At 34.4% G+C, this 21,059-nt stretch overlaps 1 protein-coding gene across 20 annotated transcripts in view; it reads left to right on the top strand.

The window, feature by feature from the left end:
• RAPGEF2 (Rap guanine nucleotide exchange factor 2) overlaps positions 1-21,059 on the top strand; it is a 249,211-nt gene that overhangs the window by 209,285 nt on the left and 18,867 nt on the right. For all 20 annotated transcript variants that reach the window (XM_086703964.1, XM_025922425.2, XM_086703960.1 and 17 more), the window contains 9 exons: positions 4,838-4,974; positions 5,600-5,758; positions 11,953-12,105; positions 12,388-12,552; positions 15,132-15,239; positions 15,329-15,532; positions 15,629-15,737; positions 16,203-16,449; positions 20,461-20,618. In XM_086703964.1, coding sequence (XP_086560090.1) covers positions 4,838-4,974; positions 5,600-5,758; positions 11,953-12,105; positions 12,388-12,552; positions 15,132-15,239; positions 15,329-15,532; positions 15,629-15,737; positions 16,203-16,449; positions 20,461-20,618 — 1,440 coding nt within the window. The remainder of the gene's footprint in view (positions 1-4,837; positions 4,975-5,599; positions 5,759-11,952; positions 12,106-12,387; positions 12,553-15,131; positions 15,240-15,328; positions 15,533-15,628; positions 15,738-16,202; positions 16,450-20,460; positions 20,619-21,059) is intronic.

Genomic DNA, 21,059 nt, shown 5'->3' with positions numbered 1-21,059 from the left:
TCGACTTCTTTTTAAATATGTCCTTAAACAGAAAGTGAAATTGGAAGTGTATTCAGTTTGCCATCTTACTCCAGAATCCTTGCTCATAGGTTGTTTTTTTTTTTAAATTTTTAAATAAGATTGAACATTGCTTATGAACAGATTGATGTGGAAATTATTCTTTTGTAAGTTAATGTATCTTCTTTTTTGAATATGTTCATTTTAGTACAGTTATAGAAGAAAATAATTATTAAAATCATACAGCATGTCATTCCTGGAAATTTAAGATTTTCACTTCATATCTGAGAAGGTATCTTTTCCAGAATTTCTGGAAAGCAAATGCTATGCTGATTCCTTCAAAAGAATACAAAGCTATCTTTTTTTTTTTAAATGTGCTTGTTGATATAACCTCCAGTGAATAACATTTACTTGAATACCAATTCACTTGCAAGCAGAGATGATTCTGATGCTTGCTCCTATCAAATATACTTTTATTTAAAATAATAAAACCATTATTATTAAAGATAAAGCCTTATGAGTGTTGTTTGCTCTACAAGAGATCTTGGAAGAGCTTACATTCTTTCTCCTCAAGACAAAACCACATGTGAGCACTTTTAGCTTTTTTGCTGTTACTCTTGTTCAATCTAACTGATCTGCCAGTATTTAGTTACAACAGATACCTTTCATAAAAACTATAAACTTCTAAATGATGCTCTCTCTGGATGCCTCTGTTCCTAACCACCTTCCTCTAACCCCATGAAATAGAGAAGGAATGGTGTGTTGGGAGGTAGGGGGGTGGGCAGAATAAAAGTTGAATCAAATGAAATTGCTAACATATTTTAAAAGCTGCAAGAATTAAAAAAATTGCTTTGGGGTTCCCATAGATTCTTGGGTGTGTGTACCTTTGTTTCAATACTTTGAAGGAAAGGACTTTATTCCTTTTTGCTCTCTAGCTCATAATTCTGTAGGTACTCAGTTATCGAATGGTTGTGAATTTAATTTCTTTTTTGAGGCCTTTACACATTAAGGTAGAGACCTACTTTTCAAAGATCCCTTCCAAAGAGTTCTTTTTTCTCCCCTTCAATATAGCACCAAACAAAAACAAAAACAAAACTCCACAGATTTTTCAAAAACATCTTAATAGTAACCAATTTTTATACAAAATTAAACCAAGCAAATAAGCTAATTTTTATATTGACATCGCTTGCGGTGTCTGTAAGCTGATTATCTGGCCTTTCTTTGTGTCACATTGACTAGAAAAAAAGTGTTTAAAAATGTCTTTTTTCAGGGTGCCTGGGTGGCTCGGTCAGTTGAGCATCTTACTCTTGATTTCGGTTCAGGTCATGATCTCAGAGTTTGTGGGATCAATCCGTGTGCTGTCAGCAGGGAGTCTGCTTGGGATTCTCTCTTTGCCCCTCTGTCCCTCAAAATAAACTTTAAGTAAGGAAAAAAGGTCTTTTTTCATAAACAGAAATATTCCTTTCCTAACAAAATAAAATATTATTAATTAATGTATTATTCTAATGGATTCTTCCAAGCAACATAGAAGAAAGTAGTCCTGCTTCTTCAGTCCATGGCTTCTTCTTGCCATGTTCTAGGAACTGTCTTTTACTCATTCCAGACTCTGAACTCTTGACTAACCCTAACTGCTTGAACTCTGTATGATCCCTGTGGCATTACCAGAGTTTATGTTGAACCCCTATAGCCAAATGCTCCTGTTTTATATTTATTTTGTGAAGATTAGTGATAGAAATTCTTTATTGTTTTAATTGCACTAATTATCCAGTGTAATAAATACAGGTTACTACAAAACCAGCAACACTATTGTTGAATCTTTGGGAGACTTAACTCTTAGATACCATCTGGTTAAGCATTTATTTATTTTTAGTTTTTCAGCTGAGCCTAGAGCATTATGTACATTACTATCATCAGATCTTTTCTGTCTTCTTTATTATTTATCCATATTATATGTGATACACAAATAGTTTCAATCCTATCATATTTTTTTAAATCTTAGTCATTACTCCTGTATCACAACTTGATTTCATAACCCATTAATGGAGCAGGAATCTTCCAAAAAGCAAGAACAATGTCTATGCAAGGCACTTCAAATCATTATAGCAAGTATTAGTAAATATATTTTATACTTCATATACTCATATTCTTCAATCATATATGTGGTCATAATTTGACTTATTGTCTATTATGTCATATTATGTTGAATTTAAAACATTTCTGACTTCTGGTCTCATATTCTTCTTAAGACCATGAATCTTCACTTGTCCAAGGAAATTTAGTATTATTGGGGAGGAGGGGGAAGAAAGCAAAATGTGTGTTCTATAGGTAATATTTTATTACCTTATGGTGAGGGGTAGGGCAGTAATAGGTGAAGAAAACAGAGGCTTATAACTGCAGAACTAACAGTGATATACTAGCTTTTTCATTTGTGTTTTTGCTTCAGATCAAAAGGTCAGTGTGTTTGTAACACAATGATTGTTACCTCCCATATATAGTAGATAATTGCAGTGGTATTAAAAATTGGTTTATTGCTGTCCCAAGGAATAAATATATTTTATTTATATGACCCAAACACACCCACTCCTTCCAGAAATAAAAGTTTCACTAAACAGAACTTATTCTATAAGTTATGTGCTTTGATTCTCTTGTTTTTAAAATGCTGGTTGTAAAAAAAAAAAAAAAAAAAATGCTGGTTGCAACAGTATATTGATTTCCTGGCACATCAGTCTGGGTCAGGTTGAAGAACACTGTCTTCTTGGACAGAGTCCCTGGGTACCACCTATCAGTGTTATTCTCCTGATTCCGAAGCCACTCTGTTATGAAAGTCTTTTACAGGGCGATGACGTAGGGTCTAATCAGAAGAGACATTACCCATCTGGACCCGAGAAAAACACTTCATCTGACCTTCTATAAATGTAATGTTTTCACAGAATAGATCACTCTATTCTGTGTTGTTTTTGCAGTGAACAAACTACTGTATCTCCAATAACATAAATGTGTCACTAAATCCTAACAGATAGATGGAATGTACACAGGGACAGTTTCATTACGTGAGGACAAGAAAAATATAGCAGAATTTTTACTTAGAAATTTGAATGATATGAGTATGATAACAATGACAATAATAGCTGTTCTTATTTATTGAATATTTACTCTCTAAGGACTTTATTATCTCTATTGTATTTGTCACAGCTGTCCAACAAAGGGTAGGTATTATATTGTTCTTTCATAAATGAGGGAAACATGCCTTAAGTAAATTAATCAGCTTTCCCAAAGCAATATAACTAATAAGTATTCAAGTGATGTCTGACATATACCTTGTGCTCTTTTATCATTACCTATAATGTCCAGCAGGAGGTTTGGAGGCAGACGGTCCTGAATCATCACTGTCACTTCCTAATTATATGACTTTGAGCCTGTTTTCTCCCTGTGAAATGAGAAAGAAAACATGCACCTCATAGAGCCATAGTGAGGAGTAAGGAAAGAACTTAGTAATTAGTAAAGCTACCTAATAATAGAAAAAAATTAAAAATAGAGACCACAGGACTAGAAAAGACTGTGAAGTCATCCATCTTGTCAACAGCTACAACTGTATCAAAGTTTAAGCTGTTTCTCCACAGCGTCGCCGACAGGAAGACTGAAACTTTTCTCTGTTTTGGCCAGTCTGTGGGATAAAAAAAATAACATATCAATTTTCATTTGTATTTGTGATATAACGTTTTAAATTTTATTTATTTAAATTCAAGTTAGTTAACATACTGTGTGGTGTTGGATTCAGTAGAACCCAGTGATTTCATCACTTACATATAACACCCAGTGCTCATCCCAACGAGTGCCCTCCTTAATGCCCATTACCCATTTAACCCCAACCCCCCCCCCCAGCCCCCCAGCAACCCTCAGTTTGTTCTCTATATTTAAGAGTCTCTTATGGTTTACATCTGTCTCCATTTTTATCTTTATTTTTCTTTCCCTTCCCCTGTGTTCATATGTTTTGTTTCTTAAATTCCACATATTTAATGAAATCATATATTTGTCTTTCTCTGACTCATTTCACTTGGCATAATACAATTTTTAATTGATTAATTTTTATAAATTTGTCTTAATCCATAGAAAATATCCCTTGGTTTCTAAATCATGGGCTATCTTTAGATTGAAAGTGGTTATTTCTGCTGTTTGGGGTGTCTACCTGCCCAGAAGGCACTAGAATAGACCTATTGATTTTTTTTTGGAGAATTCTCAGACCTCTATTTCATTTCAGCTTATCATTTCACCCTTTAATTAGCCTTAATAAGATTACAGCTGATTTTCAATAGAAATTTTCCATTTGAAGTTTATTAATTTCTTCATTCCCATTAGAATTTGAATCACAGTGTATACCAGCATTCCTAAATCAATAAGTAAATGTCACCACTTCCACAGTGACAGTTCTTCGTTTACCTGCAAGAAGTTCAGCTTTTGTACTAACAATATTTGAAGTAATTATATTTTCCAGTGGGCAGTTTTGTAGGACATTTAAAAAGAAAGAACCCTAGAGCATTATTTTTGAATGCTTGGGTTAAAAAAAAAAAAAGTTGTAGTGGGGAACCTGGGTGGCTCAGTTGGGTGAGCATCCGACTCTTGGTTTCAACTCACGTCATGATCTCACGGTTCGTGAGTTTGAGCCCCACATCAGGCTCTGTGCTGACAGTGTGGAGTCTGCTTGGGAATCTCTGTCTCCCTCTCTCTCTCTCTCATTGCCCCTCCCTTGCTCTCTCTCACTCTGTCTCTCAAATAAATAAACTAAACAGATAAATAAATAAGTAATTGCTGATTAATGTTTACAATATCTTTTGCCTTTTAGAACAACTCTTAGAATTTATGCACCAATTGCCTGCTTTTGCCAATATGACTATGTCAGTGAGACGAGAACTTTGTGCTGTTATGGTGTTTGCAGTCGTGGAAAGAGCTGGGACCATAGTGCTAAATGATGGTGAAGAGGTTAGTGAACATTTCTGTCATGAAATTTCTGTTTGAGGGTCTCTTAGTACAGCAAGTGAACAAAAAACCAATTCTTATTTTTTCCTCTTAAAAAACAATGAGCAACAATTAGTTTGAATAATTTAAGAATTATGATACACTGATTGTTATGTCAAAATATTTCAAATCTAATATTTTTATTTTTTATAATATTTCATATGCTACTGATAGAAATACTTTGATATATTAACTTCTCAGATTTTTATAACTTTAAATGTTCATTGTATGCCTTTTGTCAGAACACAATGATATTCTTATTGAGGCAGTGGTGATCATTTTATATTGCTTACATATGTTTGGGGGAACAGAAGAATTCTTTTTCCTTGTGTCATTTTAGAGAAGAATGCCCAAAGTCAAATTAAAAGAGTGGAATGACATGTACCCCTAGCTGGGCATGAGGAAATACATAGATCCATGGCTGTGCTTTGCTTTATTCCTTGTTCTTTCGATTTAGTAAACAGTTAACTTCACTTGAGTTATTCCATCTTCAAAATGAAAAATCTGCTAAATCATTTGTAGAGACCATTCTAGCATTTACAGCTGCATGACCATAATTTTCTGCTTTGTCTTCATTTTTTTGAATTAGCTGGATTCCTGGTCAGTGATTCTGAATGGTTCTGTGGAAGTAACTTATCCAGATGGAAAAGCAGAAATATTATGTATGGGAAATAGTTTTGGTGTCTCTCCTACCATGGACAAAGAATACATGAAAGGAGTAATGAGAACAAAGGTGGATGACTGCCAGGTATAAAATATCATTAAAAATGTATATGTATATTTTATGCTTAACACGTCTATACAGTTGGGGTAAGATTTTTCTGCCTACATAAATAGGTCATCTTTTAGAATTTTAAATATGATTTTAAAGTAGAATGTTATCACACCCTAGGAAATTAAAAATAAATCTTCCTTAAAGTTGTTTGGACTTGGGGCACCTGGCTGGCTTGGTCAGTAGAGAATACAACTCTTGATCTCAGGGTCATGAGTTCAGGCCCCACATTTGGTATAAAGCATACTTAAAAAAATAATAATAAAGTTGTTTGGACTCCACATAACTAGGTGTTCTGTAAATATGTTTTATTTAAAAAAGTGTTCTGTAAATATGGCATTTTAAAATTTCCATTAATAATAGTTTGATAATCTGTTCATCAAAAAATATAGAAGTAAAACACCCATTATGAAAAGAAATAGATTAATAAAGATGATGTGATATAGTTGTACAGTGTTTTTATTTAAATACATATTTAAATAAAGATAAGGAATTGATTTAAAAGTCATGAAAATCAGGAACGGCTGGGTGGCTCAGTTGGTTAAGCATCCAACTTCAGCTCAAGTCATGATCTTGTGGCTCGTGAGTTCGTGCCCCGCATTGGGCCCTGAGCTGACAGCTCAGAACCTGAAGACTGCTTTGGATTCTGTGTCTCCCTCTCTCTCTGCCACTCCCTCGCTCACACCCTCTCTCACTCTCTCTCAAAACTAAATAAACATAAAAAAAATTAAAAACAATAAAAGTCCTGAAAATCATAGTATGAATCAGTAGAAGGACTTCTTGGTAAAAAAGTAATTACTGATTAAAAGAAAATACATGATAGCAAAAGAAAAATGTTAGTGTTGATATTGTGTTAATAATCATTATTTAAAAGCATTTATGTGCACCTGGGTGGCTCATTTGGTTGGGCGTCCAACTTTGGCTCAGGTCAAGATCTTGCGGTTTGTGGGTTCGAGCCCCGCATCGGGCTCCGTGCTGACAGCTCAGAGCCTGGAGCCTGCTGTGGATTCTGTGCCTCCCTCTCTCTCTGCCCCTCTTCTGCTCACACTGTATCTCTTCTCTCTCAAAAATAAACAAACACTAAACAATAAATAAATAAAAGCATTTAATAAAAGACTAGAGAAAATGTGGAGACCAAATGTGAAATTTAGTTAGATTGATTATAGCTGATAACCTCTGTATTATTGAGAAATAAATTTAAGATACTTGTGTTATCAAGTGTATAAAATTTATGTCTTCTCTTCTGAAAAAAAGTCTTTGAAAGATAAAATGTTTTAATGTAAATAAACCAAAAGATTTGACTTAGACCAATTAATGGTAAGTGCCCACTGTATTTAATGGTCTGTAGTCTGAAATACATCTGAATATACTTTGTTCTAAAAGAACATCATTGAATTTTTATAGTGTCTGATAAATGTAAAATAATACTCTTTTAAATTTTCATTTTAAGCACTTTACTTACTAAAAGAGAAAATGACCATGGATATAAATAAATTTTTTTTTAATATTTATTTATTTTTGAGAGAGAGAGAGACAGAGCACAAGTGGGGGAAGGGGCAGAGAGGGAGGGAGACACAGAATCTGAAGCAGGCTCCAGGCTCTTAGCTGTCAGCACAGAGCCCAACACAGGGCTTGACCTCATGAGCCGGGAGATCATGACCTGAGCCAAAGTCAGACGCTTAACCGACTAAGCCACCCAGGCGCCCCTACAAATACAATTATCTTACCTAGAGAATGATGTTGCCAAAAGTAATGTTGCCAAGTAATTCCTTCAGTAAGCACTGTAGAGAAAAAATAAATGGTTGTGAATTCATTGTTTTGAATAGTAATGCCAGAAGAACATTCTAAATATAGTCAAGTCTCAATTATTTGGCATAATAGAAGAAAACAAAATGGTAGGTAAATCTCGGAGTCTTTATTTGACCTAGAAATGTGTTTGTAAAAGAGATTATAGATGATGTTTCAGCTTTGGAACTGTACTCCAACAAAATATAATAAAGCCATACTTGGTCCAAAACAAACTAGGAATTTGTTAAAGGTTTCCCTATCCTATTATCTGTTATCAGTTCCTCCCTGGCACATATTGGCATTACTAGAGCATTTTAGTCAGAGTCTGTACCCTTAAAGGGCAAGTTAAAAAGTTATTTTATTTCTGAGAATTCATCGATTACATTAATACCTCTTAATTGACCAGCCCCTTTTGTTAGAAATTTGTAATCATGGAACTAAAGTGATATTACAGGCATAGACATATTTCAGAATAATTGCTAAAAATGCTATATGACTGAATATTACAGAGTACTTAAGTAATATCAGATGTACCAGGTAACATTAAATATTTATTTCGGAATTCTGGGAAAAGAAGAGAAAGAAGATGTCAGGGAAGAGAGTCTACTCTATTTACTAGATGAGGAATTGGTGAGAAACCCGAGAAAAGTCTCTTCTCTCCACTCCAGTCTAAGCCACTGTAAAAGGAAGATCTTAAATAAGGGGCTTCAAGAATCACTCTTGTACCTGCACTGACTCATCTGCTCAGGCCTGACATTCGTTCCCTCAGTAGGAGAACAAGGTTGGAGAATGAAGTTAGACTTAATGTAACGCTTGTGTTGGTGTAGTATTTTAGTGTATTTCTGTTAAAATGTCATATCTGTCAGTAAGTTATCTACAAATGTTAGATCATCCTCTTGTTAGGGGAAGTAAAGGAAACAATGAGAATCATATTTTCATTCATCCATAAGATGGCCTCCATAAGTTTTTATCATTCTACTGAGCACCTTGTAGGCATTTAACAGTTATTAAATGAGATGAACAAAAATGCTGTTCTCCTTACCAAGAAGAGGCAACTTCGCCTAGGACTGGCCTTAATTTTCTTATAGTCCAGTGGGTTCCAAAAGTAAATACTGAATAATGTGATATTTAGTTGAGCTCATAGTAAACCTGATCCACAATGAGTGGATTATATTTAACGTTTATTTCTGTTTGTTTGGATCCCATGATATGCTCAAAGTTCTATTTTGCTTTGGATCCCTACTTTGTGTGTTCCTCTTTCAGGTCTCTCCTTTCATTGTTTGTGCTTGTTCCTCTGTTCGCTTTGAAAGACAGAGGCAGGGCTAGATATAGACACCCTATGGTACCAGGCAATTGGTAATGGTTTTCCGTTTCCCATATGTGCCTCCTTCTTTTCTCCTTCCCACTTCTATCCCTCTTTTCCATTCCTGCTCTTCTCTCCCACTCTTCTTTTCCTTCTCCCCTTTTTCTTCACTACCGCCTGTGTCTTAGGCCTGCCAGTAACACATCAGGCTTTGCTTAGCCTTACCCTACACCCTCAATGGGGAACGAACCCTGGAATCCCTGTGTGAACAATTAGGCATGAATTTCCCTTACAGACCACAAGATGCCAGTTTAAATAGCTCTAACTTCTTAAGGTAAACCTGTTAGACTCCCCTTTTCCAGAGACCATGGGAGCTAATGACACTGAATTTAAGTAGTTTTGGAGAAAGCAGTTACATGGGAAAGTTGACAATACTGTATTATGGTTGACGTTTAATTTTACTTCATCCTTTTATCGTCTATTATAATTTTTCTACTAAATATCAGTTGTGATGTCATGTGCCCAAAAAACAATCCTGCAATGTAAGCTGCCTTTGGCCTTTTGTAAGCCAAATCTTGTTTGCATTTTTATTTTATATCAGAATGCCAAGGTTTACATTACTTTCATATGCTTACAGCTATTTAAAAGTATAAAACCTCATCAAAATAATTATGTACATAGTTCACAATTTTTCAGCTGGCTTCATCATACCAATTAAAATTATGTCTTGCGTATGAATTTCTTATTATATCTTCAGACTTCTTAAAGCAAAAATAAATCTGCTAATAAAAATACAGATAAATGTTTTTACCTATTATTTATTTCTTTTTAGATATGTATGTCCATATTAGAAATTCAGTTGGGTTTTATTTTCTTTTTGGATGGTACTTCAGTTTGGTACAGAAGTGACAAAAATATCTCTCAAGGGGGTGCCTAGATGGCTCAGGGGGTTAAGCATTCGTTGGACTTTGACTCAGGTCATGTTATCATGGCTCATGGGTTCAAGCCCCCCCGTTGGGCTCTGTGCTGACATATCAAAGCCTGGAGCCTGCTTCAGATTCTGTGTCTCCCTCTCTTGCTGCCCTTCTCCTGCTCACTACTCTGTCTCTCTCTCTCTCTCACAAAAACAGACAAACAAACAAACAAAAAAACATTAAAAAAAAGTCTAGGCTTTAAGAATTCCAAATCAAACTTATTCTAATTTCCTTAAACCTTCAGTCAAGATTAATTTTAGTACATTTCTCTTCTAAAATCATTTTCTTTCTTTTTTAATGTTTATTATTTATTTTTGAGAGAGAGAGCACAAGTCGGGGAGGGGCAGAGTGAGAGGGAGACACAGAATCTGAAGCAGGCTCCAGGCTCCGAGCTGTCAGCACACAGCCTGACTTCGGGCTTGAACCAATGAACCGTGTGACCATGACCTGACCCCAAGTTGGACACTTAACTGACTGAGCCACCCAGGTGCCCCTAAGAGCATTTTCTTTTCTCTATCTACTTACTCCTTTTAACTTATGGAATGTATTTCTTTTTTAGGAGATAAATGAGAAAATGATATAATTGTGTTCTCTAAACAAGTGTAAGAAAGATCGCCTAAAATTATTTGGAGACAGAGCAATTTTGGTGCCCTGTAAAAAGAAAAAAAATAAACTATTTTTGAGACAAGGAACTAAGGACCACAGATTTCAAAACGTGTATACACCTGTGGTCAGTGTTATAGAAATGGACTGTGTTTTTAAATTAAAAAAAAATTTTTTAACTATATGTAATCATAAGAAAAGCCTATGCCTTTTGAATTTTAACTTTATGATTCCAATAGAAAAATTAATGAGATTTTATCAACCAGCTCTGGAAGAAACAATATTGTAATAAGCTATTGCTCAGGTATGAAGCACTGCTATTCTTTTAAAAAACTTTACTGATTGTATGGAAAGTATGGAAAATATAGAAAATTTATTAAATAAAATGAGTCACTTGTAATTTGCATTATTCAGAAATAATAATTATTAACATACTGCTCTATTTTATTCCCAGATTTTGATGTGCATGAAAATTTTTTTTTTTAATTAGCAAGCATGTAATTATGAAACATTGGGCAAATCATCATGCTGTTGGTACAGCTGTTTCTTTGTTTGTACAATGGGGACAATAGTAGGACCTTCTTTATGGGATGACCAGGAAGGTGAATGGAGAGTTCCTATAAGGCCACCACAAAATGATGATGGTGTCATATTCATGATAATTATTATTACGTTTGGTTTTCCATCTTTTAAAAAAATATACTATCATGAACATTAAGTCAAAACTGTAAATACTCTAACTCGTGTCTCCTCCTCACTGACTTCTGGTTAATTTGTGTAATAAGTGCTTTAATTCATTTTTCACTTTCTTTTTAAATTACTAAGAAATGTAATTTAGCGGTTTGCCCTAAGCCCTAATATTTTTTATATTTGGGGTCACAGAGGAGTAATGGCTTGCCATGCATATTATTTTTAACTTTTTGTTTAAGAGCAAGGATTGCCCTTAATACTAGTTACAAGGAATATGACTTGAGTTTAACAAGGAGGTGGCTTGTTTTGTGGACCTTTTTTGAATGAACTTTCTAAACTGATTTCTTATCAATATAATTAGCAGATGTACAATATCTATTCCATGGGTATCTTTGAATTTTGATCTTTTTTTTCGTTTTTATTTTAAAATTGTTGCTTTTAAAATCTTTTCTAACTTGTAAAGCCTACTAAGTGGTAATTATGTTTTTATATTTATCCTCCTAAGATCCCACCTTCAAAGAAGAGGCATGAAAAAGGACTCTTTTAATTTTATCTTCTGATTTTTAAAATGGTTAGGATTTTTAATATAAACTACATATAAATATGATAAAAATGAAACTTGATTTGACCAAAGAAGAAATACATTAAAGAGTAGAGAAGTCAGATTAAGGTTCATTACTGCATTCATTTAGAGAGTATGGGAAAGACATGGAAAAATGTCAGTGTTAAATAATTAAAACACTGAATTATTAGTACTGCTAGATCTCTTGCAAGCACTTTATCATTAACATGTGACTTACATTTTGTTCCAGTTTGTCTGCATAGCCCAGCAAGATTACTGCCGTATTCTCAACCAAGTAGAAAAGAACATGCAAAAAGTTGAGGAGGAAGGAGAAATTGTTATGGTAAAAGAACACCGAGAACTTGATAGGACCGGAACAAGAAAGGGACACATCGTCATTAAGGTAAGATAAACTTGCCTCCATCTTGTGGGAAGGATTTTTTTTTTTTTTTTTTTTTGTAGTATCCATTAGTTATGAGAACTTAAGATCCCTCCCCCCATTTTTACGTATGATTTCTCTTAAAAGTTACCAGCTGTTAAAAATATCTTTATACTTCCTGATGAACAGCAGTTTGATAAATTATTATATATATTACTACCCAGTTCATCTTATGTTGAAAACGTGGAATTATGGTACCATATAGATATTATTTGTACAAGATAGTGATTAAACCTTTTGTTACAGGGCACCTCAGAAAGATTAACGATGCATTTGGTGGAAGAGCATTCAGTGGTGGATCCAACATTCATAGAAGACTTCCTGTTGACCTACAGGACTTTTCTTTCTAGCCCAATGGAAGTGGGCAAAAAGTTATTGGAGTGGTTTAATGACCCGAGCCTCAGGGATAAGGTTGGAAAATATATTGTAGTTTGGCTTTTAAATGTGAAATGTTCAGATATAACCTTAAAGATAGTTTAATATATATATTTGTCACACCAGTTATGTTCAAATTAGTTTTTAATGTTTATTTTGAGAGAGAGAGACTGAGAGAGTATGCGTGAGGGAGGGGGGCAAGGAGAGAGAGAGAGACAGAGACAGAGACAGAGAGACAGACAGACAGACCCAACCAGGCTCCACGCTCAGCGCAGAGCCCGACCTGGGGCTTCATCTCACGACTGTGAGATCATAACCTGAGCCAATATCAAAAGTCAGACACTTCACTGACGGAGCCACCCAGGCACCCCTCAAGTTATTCTTAATGGAAAAAGAGAATGCTCTTTTTAAGCAAAAAAAAAAAAAAAAAGTGAGACACCTGAATTCCATTGGAATCCGCATCCTCTGTTGGGCAAATGGTCAGTGTATTCCAGATGAAAGTTACAATTTTTAAATTGGCACCAGAGCAGCATTTTATTGTACGTGTTGCTGGTCTGTAGGCCCCAGTAATATAATTCTAAACAGACTTCTTTAGCGGCTCTTGAGAGCTCTTTCAAGGCCAGATTGGATGATAAACTACATACCTTTTGAGGTGTAAGAGTTAATCATAGCCTATACTCATTTCTCCTTTCCTCATGTGACAGTCTGATTTACATAAGGCAGACATGGGAAGGCAGGTAGGAAAATCCAGAACAGTAGACCAACAGTGAAAAGCCCCCAAGCTCTACTGCTGGTCCTGCCCCTAGCTAGCTCTGTGGTCTTAGAGAAATCATTTGGACAGCAATGCTTTTCATTTCATGTTCTGCGAGTCACAAGCCTAGGCTTGTTCAGCCAGGCTCTCCAGCCATCAAAACTTGGTTTGAGTATTGCCTTTGCCATGTACCTTAGGTGTCATCTGACCCTCCTGCCAGTCATTTATTGACTTGTAAAATGAATAATCGACATCTTTTAGGGGTTATTGTGAACATGAATAATAGAAGTGAAGTTCTTTATGTAGTACCTGGCTCAGTACACTTAATATGTATTAAAATACATCATACGTTTTAAAAATTGTTTGTTGGTGGTGGAAGTTGGTAATATTCAATTTATGATTTATGAATCTCTTTTCTTTTCTTTTAATGTTTATTTTTGAGAGCAAGTGAGCAAGCAGGGGAGGGGCAAAGAGAGGGAGACAGGATTTGAAGTGGGCTTTGCACTGACAGCAGAGAGCCCAACGTGGGGCTCAAACTCACGAACTGTGAGATCATGACCTGAGCCGAAGTCGGATCCTTAACCAACTGAGCCACCCAGATGCCCCTGAATCTTAGTTTTCTAACCTGTAATAGGCTAGTAAGACTTTTAACTTGGCTTCTCAGCTGCAGAATTTTAATTTTATTAAAAGGTTGGTGTTAGATATGGTTTCAAGGGAGATGTGATCAGGGTTTCCAAAATTTGAAAAATGGACAATAGTGATCGTAAATGACCAAAAATTAATATAAATATCAAGGCTTGACTCCTGAGTGTATACTAACTATAAACAGTATTTAACTGTAGTTAAAAATTAACTATATACCATCACCTTTGTTTCTCTACTGCTAGAATAATGTGCTTAATTTTCTCGCTTTGATTAAAAGGGGAGATGGTTTGATTAGAGGTTAAGATGTTTGAAAAAAAAAATCTATGGAAAATGTATGTTATTTAAAATTTAGAAAATAAAACTCATAAATAAAACAAGTACTTTTATAAAGTTTCAGTTATACTCCATTTAGTAAGATTTTGTTGAGAATTCACTTTATGCTAAGACTTGTAATAAGTCTTAAGGATGTCCTGAGAACATAACAGATAAAGTTGTGCACATGGAACTTATAGTCTAATGAATGTCTCAATCCTCTTGCTGGGTACATCACAAATAGTCTGTAACTGTGTGTGCATGCGTGTGTGTGTGTGTGTGTGTGTGTGTGTGTGTGTGTGTGTGTTGGTCTTTATAAAGGAGGTGTAGGGCTCTGTGAAAACACATGTGCAGTTTAAGAAAAGTCTACTCATTTTTCCTGAAGAATTGGCAGTGTTAAAAGCCTCCTGAATCTTAATGTTAGCAAGTAAGATGTAATTCCCAATGACTTCCAGCTAGCTCCTTTCTTTTTATAACTTTTTCCCTTATAGATCTTTCTAGGCTTAATATTATTCATTCCTTTTGTCTCTTCTGCCCTCTACTGTTATGTTTTAGTTTCTGTCTTCTTTTGTCTTATATTAATTTATTTTGGTTTTATTATAGCTTTGTTTTTATTATGACCTGTTTCAAATATATTTTGAGAGTAAACAAGATAGAAGAAGTTAATTACTATCTTTCACAGATTCAAAATCCTTCTTAGCAAAACAACAAAAAGTCTATACTCATAAATATACATAATCTCAGAAGGTCATTTTCTTATGAATAAAATCCTTGCTGTGAGGGTTTTTGTTGTTTATTTTGTCCATTGTTATTAAGTAAATTGTTCAGTATCTTTTTTGAAATGACTTTAATTGCAGATTTTTAGCACTAAAAAGAAGAAAACCTGCTAAAACCATTGATTTTTCAGGTTACACGGGTAGTATTATTGTGGGTGAATAATCACTTCAATGACTTTGAAGGAGATCCTGCGATGACTCGATTTCTAGAAGAATTTGAAAATAACCTGGAAAGAGAGGTAATATTTTTGATGAAAAAAAAAGTCATCAATTTTAAGTTCATTTAACTCAGCCTATTTTTGAAACCACTCTTTCTGAACTTTTATAGAAAATGGGCGGACATCTAAGGCTGTTAAATATTGCATGTGCGGCTAAAGCAAAAAGAAGATTGATGACATTAACAAAACCATCCCGAGAAGCTCCTCTGCCTTTTATCTTACTTGGTGGCTCAGAGAAGGGATTTGGAATCTTTGTTGACAGTGTAGATTCAGGTAGCAAAGCAACCGAAGCAGGCTTGAAACGAGGGGATCAGGTATATTTCTAAATCCAAACTGAAGAGTGATTATTGGTGCCTTTTGTCTTCAATCAGTTGGGATACTGAAATGAATTTCATAATTTTATTTTTTAGATATTAGAAGTAAATGGGCAAAACTTTGAAAATATTCAGCTGTCAAAAGCCATGGAAATTCTCAGAAATAACACACATTTATCAATCACTGTGAAAACCAATTTATTTGGTAAGTATTTTTGCATACTTTAATCTGTCTACTTTTGGTCTTTTTTTTCCCCACATTTGTGTCTTAATCATGAAAAAAGTCATTTTTATAAGTAATATTTCAAATATAAGAATCAAAATATTTACAGTAAAATGCATAGATACAGATAATTATGTAAGCATGTATGTAGATCTAAAAATCTAACTTGAGGACCATAAAGATTATTTTTATTGATAAATGTTTAAATACCTATTATTTTTAAATACCTAGAGATTTAAAGAGTGTATTTAACTTAGTGTGAATGGAAGTGACAGAGCAACACAACAAAGAAGATTCTTGTCATTCATTGGAGTAGTATTTTTCCATGGGATTACAGTTTTGATAGTCGAAGTATACACTTGTCACCTGTTCCTGAGTCCTACAATTTCCTTTGAATTGTTTGGATTTATTATAATGGGTGTTTTATGGTGTTTATTTCCATTTTAGTATTTAAAGAACTGCTAACAAGATTGTCAGAAGAGAAAAGAAATGGTGCCCCTCACCTTCCTAAAATTGGAGACATCAAAAAGGCCAGTCGCTACTCCATTCCAGATCTCGCTGTAGATGTAGAACAGGTGATAGGACTTGAAAAAGTAAATAAAAAAAGTAAAGCTAACACTGTTGGAGGAAGAAACAAGCTAAAAAAGATACTTGACAAGACTCGGATCAGTATCTTGCCACAGAAACCATATAAGTAAGTGTATGAATTTTCTGTGTGTTATTTTATTGTGTTAAAATGATATGCAAAGGTAGTGATATAATTGATGTTTACACATGTTCTCAGGTTTTATGGCTGACCTGTCTTAGAAGCAATATTAGTCATATGTTTGCCACTTACTTGCCCAACCCAAGCTTTATTAGAGATAGTTTAGCATCTCCTCGTTTTTTTGTTTTTTTTTTAATCATTTGTACTTAAAAAAAAAAAAAAAATAAGCATGTGTGTTTGCTCATGTTTCACCCATGGTTTGGAGTTGTTTTTGCTACATTTCTTTGTTTCTGGATATCTTGTCTACCATCACTGTCTGCCCTTTGTCAACCAAATCATTGCTTCTTTTGGTTGCTACTATTCATCCTTGCCATTTTCTTTTTTCCTCTCTGTTTTCATTTATTTAACTGTTTCCAAGATATCACCAACCAAGCACAGAACTCCTTTCCTTCCTTCCAGTTGCCTGGACAGTCAGAATGTCAGGTATATTGTTGAATCTCTTCTTGGCTGCTTATTTATTCCAGGAGCTCAGACTAGACAAAGTTATAGGTGTCACACTTTTTTAGTCTTGTTTGCCTGTTTGCTTGGTTATTTCTTCATTTTAGCTCCTTCTTAGTCTAGAGATCTTTTATAAAATTCAATTACCATTAGCCAAAGTTGTTTTTTTTTTTAATGTTAAATAACATTGATGTACCAAATGCATTTATTACATATTCCTCAAGCTACAATGATAGATAAGTTGCAAAACATGTAGGTATTTTCTTTCTTTGATAATTGAATGGCTCTTCTAGAGGAACAGTAGATATTCAGAACTACATCAAACATTTCTTAAATTCCATTTCAGATAAAAATTTTTATCTACAGATTGGAGAGATATGGTCCAAATATAGTATTGATGGGAGAGTCAAACTTGTGTTGTCCCCACTGAATATAATAACTGGTGGTTTTGTATCAGTTTAAAAAGACTTCTACAATAGAGTCCTAAGGATAAGCAATGAGTATGATGATTTATTTATGGACTTGAGAGCATGTTTATATTGAGTAATTTTTAAACAAATGATGGATTAGGCCTGTTAGCATTACAGAAAATAGAAATTGATTTTTAAAATGACCATTCTTGATAAAAATTTTAATATAAAATAGGCAAAAAGAATTACTTAAATGTAGAATTATTAGCAGCACAATAACAACAACAACACAATCTGACAGTCATATTGGACCATGAACCTTAAAAAAAAGTCAAATAAAAGTCAGCATGACCCTGGCAAGTATTAATAGAAATGTGACATGGAAGAACTGGGATATAAGCCATCCACACTACAAGACATTGGCAAGGAACACAGTATGAGAATATTATGTATAATTTTGTTTTATATGTATTTAAAAAGATACTCAAAAGCTAGAGAAGGGAAAAGAAGATAATAAGATGTGTTGATTTTTAAACACTGAGGAAACATCTTAATTTGTATTTAAGAAAATGTAAGCTGGTGTCTGAGTCTTGGTTTTGGCTCCGGTCATGAGCTCACAGTTTTGTGAATTCAAGCCCCAAGTCGAGCTAGAGTGAAGCCTGCTTGGGATTCTCTCTCTCCCTCTCTGTCTCTGCCCCTCTCCCACTTGCACTGTCTCTGTCTCTCTTGAAATAAGTAAACCTAAAAGGAAATGTATGTCTCATTTTAAGTATTTTATTGTAAAAATTATTTGAAATAATTCATGTATATAATGCAACTGAAATGAAAAAATTATATTTAAAAGCAGGCTTGGGGCACCCGGGTGGCTCAGTTGGTTAAGTGTCTGACTTCGGCTCAGGTCATGATCTCGTGGTTCACAAGTTCAAGCCCTGCGTCAGGCTCTGGGCTGACAGCTCCGAGCCTGGAGCCTGCTTCAGATTCTGTATCTCCCTCTCTCTCTGCCCCTTCCCCCACTTGTGCTGTGTCTCTTTCTCCCTCTTTCTCAAAAATAAACATTAAATTTTTTTTTTTTAAGTAGGCTCAGTAAACTGTAGGATCTATTATATGGTATGATAGACTTAATACTAGTTACTACCTAAATTTTGCTCTCCTAGAAATCAAAGATTTTTACAACGATTTTTTTTTTTTTTAACAAGGCCATTAAACTAGCCAATCAGGCAGATTTTCTAGATATGCTGTGTCCCTCCCTCCCCACCCCTAACACTGTCAGTATTACAGAAGTTATGATGCTGGATGGTGGCAAACTGGCAAGGATAGGTATGGGAGAGCGATGTGAATAGGGTGAGAAGAAAAGGGTGAGGCAAGAGGATTATAGGAGTCAGATCTGGTTGTCAGGTAAGCAGAGAAAGAGTGATGAATACTGAGAAAAGAGAGAATGAGTCAATAGACTATAAAATCAACAAAAGCTAAAAAACAGTTTCAGTAACCATGAGAAGAGTTGGAGAGGTCGAACAATAGATATGCTCAGAGAGGGACTTTTTTGAATTAAGTCTTAACTATAAAGTAGTTCCAATCCAAGAGAGTATCCTCATGTCTGTGGATAACAGAGATATATAGGCAAGAGTTATTAGATCTTCATTTTAGGTGTTAAAATGTTGCTGAGAAACATTTCTTAAGAAGGCAGTTCTAGTGTTTTTAGCCATTTGTGGCCACCGTGACCCGGTTGGCTCTGTATCTTTGGCCCGAGCCCATAATAGTTGTCTTATGTCATGGATTATAATTGGCAGTAAAGATGGTTTTATGTGGTTGAGAAATGAAATTCTAATGTGAAAGTTTTAATGTTTCGCAGAACATTAATATTTCGCATCTTTATGTGCATGCCTGTATGTGTTTAAATGGAAATTGGATTTTGTCACGGACTTACCTATGAATTTGGAAGAATTTACACTAAAATCGTCTTTAATTTTTGGCGACTTTAAAAGAAATATCTTATCCTTGTTTCTTTAACTTTATAATTTCCATTCCCCCCACAAAATAAAGAATGCTATTATATATATTTTTTAATTATCATAGCCATTAAAGATAGTAGGTATTATGATCAGGCTCTAATGTCTGAGAACCTAACTGATGCTAAATGTCTTAATTTTATTTATGTCACCTTGGACACCCAACCAAAGAGTTTTCTTTCTCTTCATTTCTAATTTCTAGAAATTAGAACTATAACCATTTGCTGATGATCTAGTTGTTTTTTATGTGTCCATGTTTATTATTTTAATTTTAAAGTCTTTTTTGGAAATAGTGTGCCCTTCAAGTCTAGAAATTTTTAAATGTTATTAAATCGTGTTTTTAAGAATTGTCCACAGTAACACGTTTTATAAAGGGAAATGAATTTGTAGCTATCAGTAATAAGAGTATTTCTCTGGGAATTTAAATGTCTAACTAGAAATTTTGAGTAGAGAACTAAAAATAAAAAATGAGTCATTAATTTCCTTTGCCTCTTCTTTGATGCTAAGAAATATTACCATGGACCCCTGCTTTTTTATGCTTTGTATAATTAAGAAACAATCCCGGTGTCAGGGTTTCTTTACATTTGACTCCATAGTGATCTCATTTATTTCTCTGAAACACTGGAGAATGAAATTAGGACAGTTTGGATTTTTCTCCTCTGTTTTACTCCGTTTCTTCAGTTCTTAAAGATCAGATTATAAAATAATTTATCATTCTGATACAAAAATCACCAGTCGAGTGAGACTAAATACACTCTTTTTAATGTGCTTATTCTTAAATCTATTTCCAGGAGTAACTAGAGCTTATCTTTTCTTGAAAATACTGAGAGAGTACTATTATTCTTTGTCTACTGAAAGAGGCATAGGTTTTAGAGTGACGTATGCTTAAGAAACAGCAAGATCAGTTGAGTTAGATACACTTAAGCAGTAGTTGCTACTGAATTTTCAACCAAATTTATTAATGGTACTTTTAAATGAGCTCTTATACAAATATGTTTTATTTATGGTCTGTGTCTATTATATATTGATGGGTTATAACTTTTTACTTGTGGATCATTTATTCTCTAATTTTTCTCTTTGTTCAGTGATATTGGGATTGGTCAGTCTCAGGATGACAGCATAGTAGGATTAAGGCAGACCAAGCACATCCCAACGGCATTGCCCGTCAGTGGAACCTTGTCCTCCAGTAATCCCGATTTATTGCAGTCACATCATCGCATTTTAGACTTCAGTACTACTCCTGGTGAGCATCGCCTGTGCTGCTTTTGTTTTCTTGTAGTAATCTGTTTTCTTCTAACATATGGTAATGCTGTATGTTCTTGGTTTGGCGTGGATTGTGTCAAATGCTCCAAGTCAGAATGAGCCTTAAATTTCAAACCACTGGAATCAGTTCTTTCTTATTCTTCAGACTAATTTGATAGGATCCTGGGCAAATTAATCTCTGAACGTGTTTTCTCTTTCATAATAATAACACATACCATGCCGGTTATTACTAGGTCATGTAAAATAAATAGAGTAAGAGGAATATATTAGATTAGCTTAATGGGATTTTCAGTATAATAAAGATGAACTTTAGATTTACATTTTTCCCTTTTTTGCTACCAACCTGAGAATTTTATGTGCTGCTGCTGTGTACTGATGTTTGTATTTGTGGATCATTCAGGTATCTGTGGGGAAAAATATG

Source organism: Puma concolor, chromosome B1 (assembly GCF_028749965.1).
Source record: "Puma concolor isolate L17-30 chromosome B1, mPumCon1.1.hap2, whole genome shotgun sequence".
Taxonomy (NCBI): domain Eukaryota; kingdom Metazoa; phylum Chordata; class Mammalia; order Carnivora; family Felidae; genus Puma; species Puma concolor.
The sequence above is the reverse complement of the archived record's forward strand: the minus strand, read 5'-3'. Positions and strand labels throughout refer to the sequence as shown.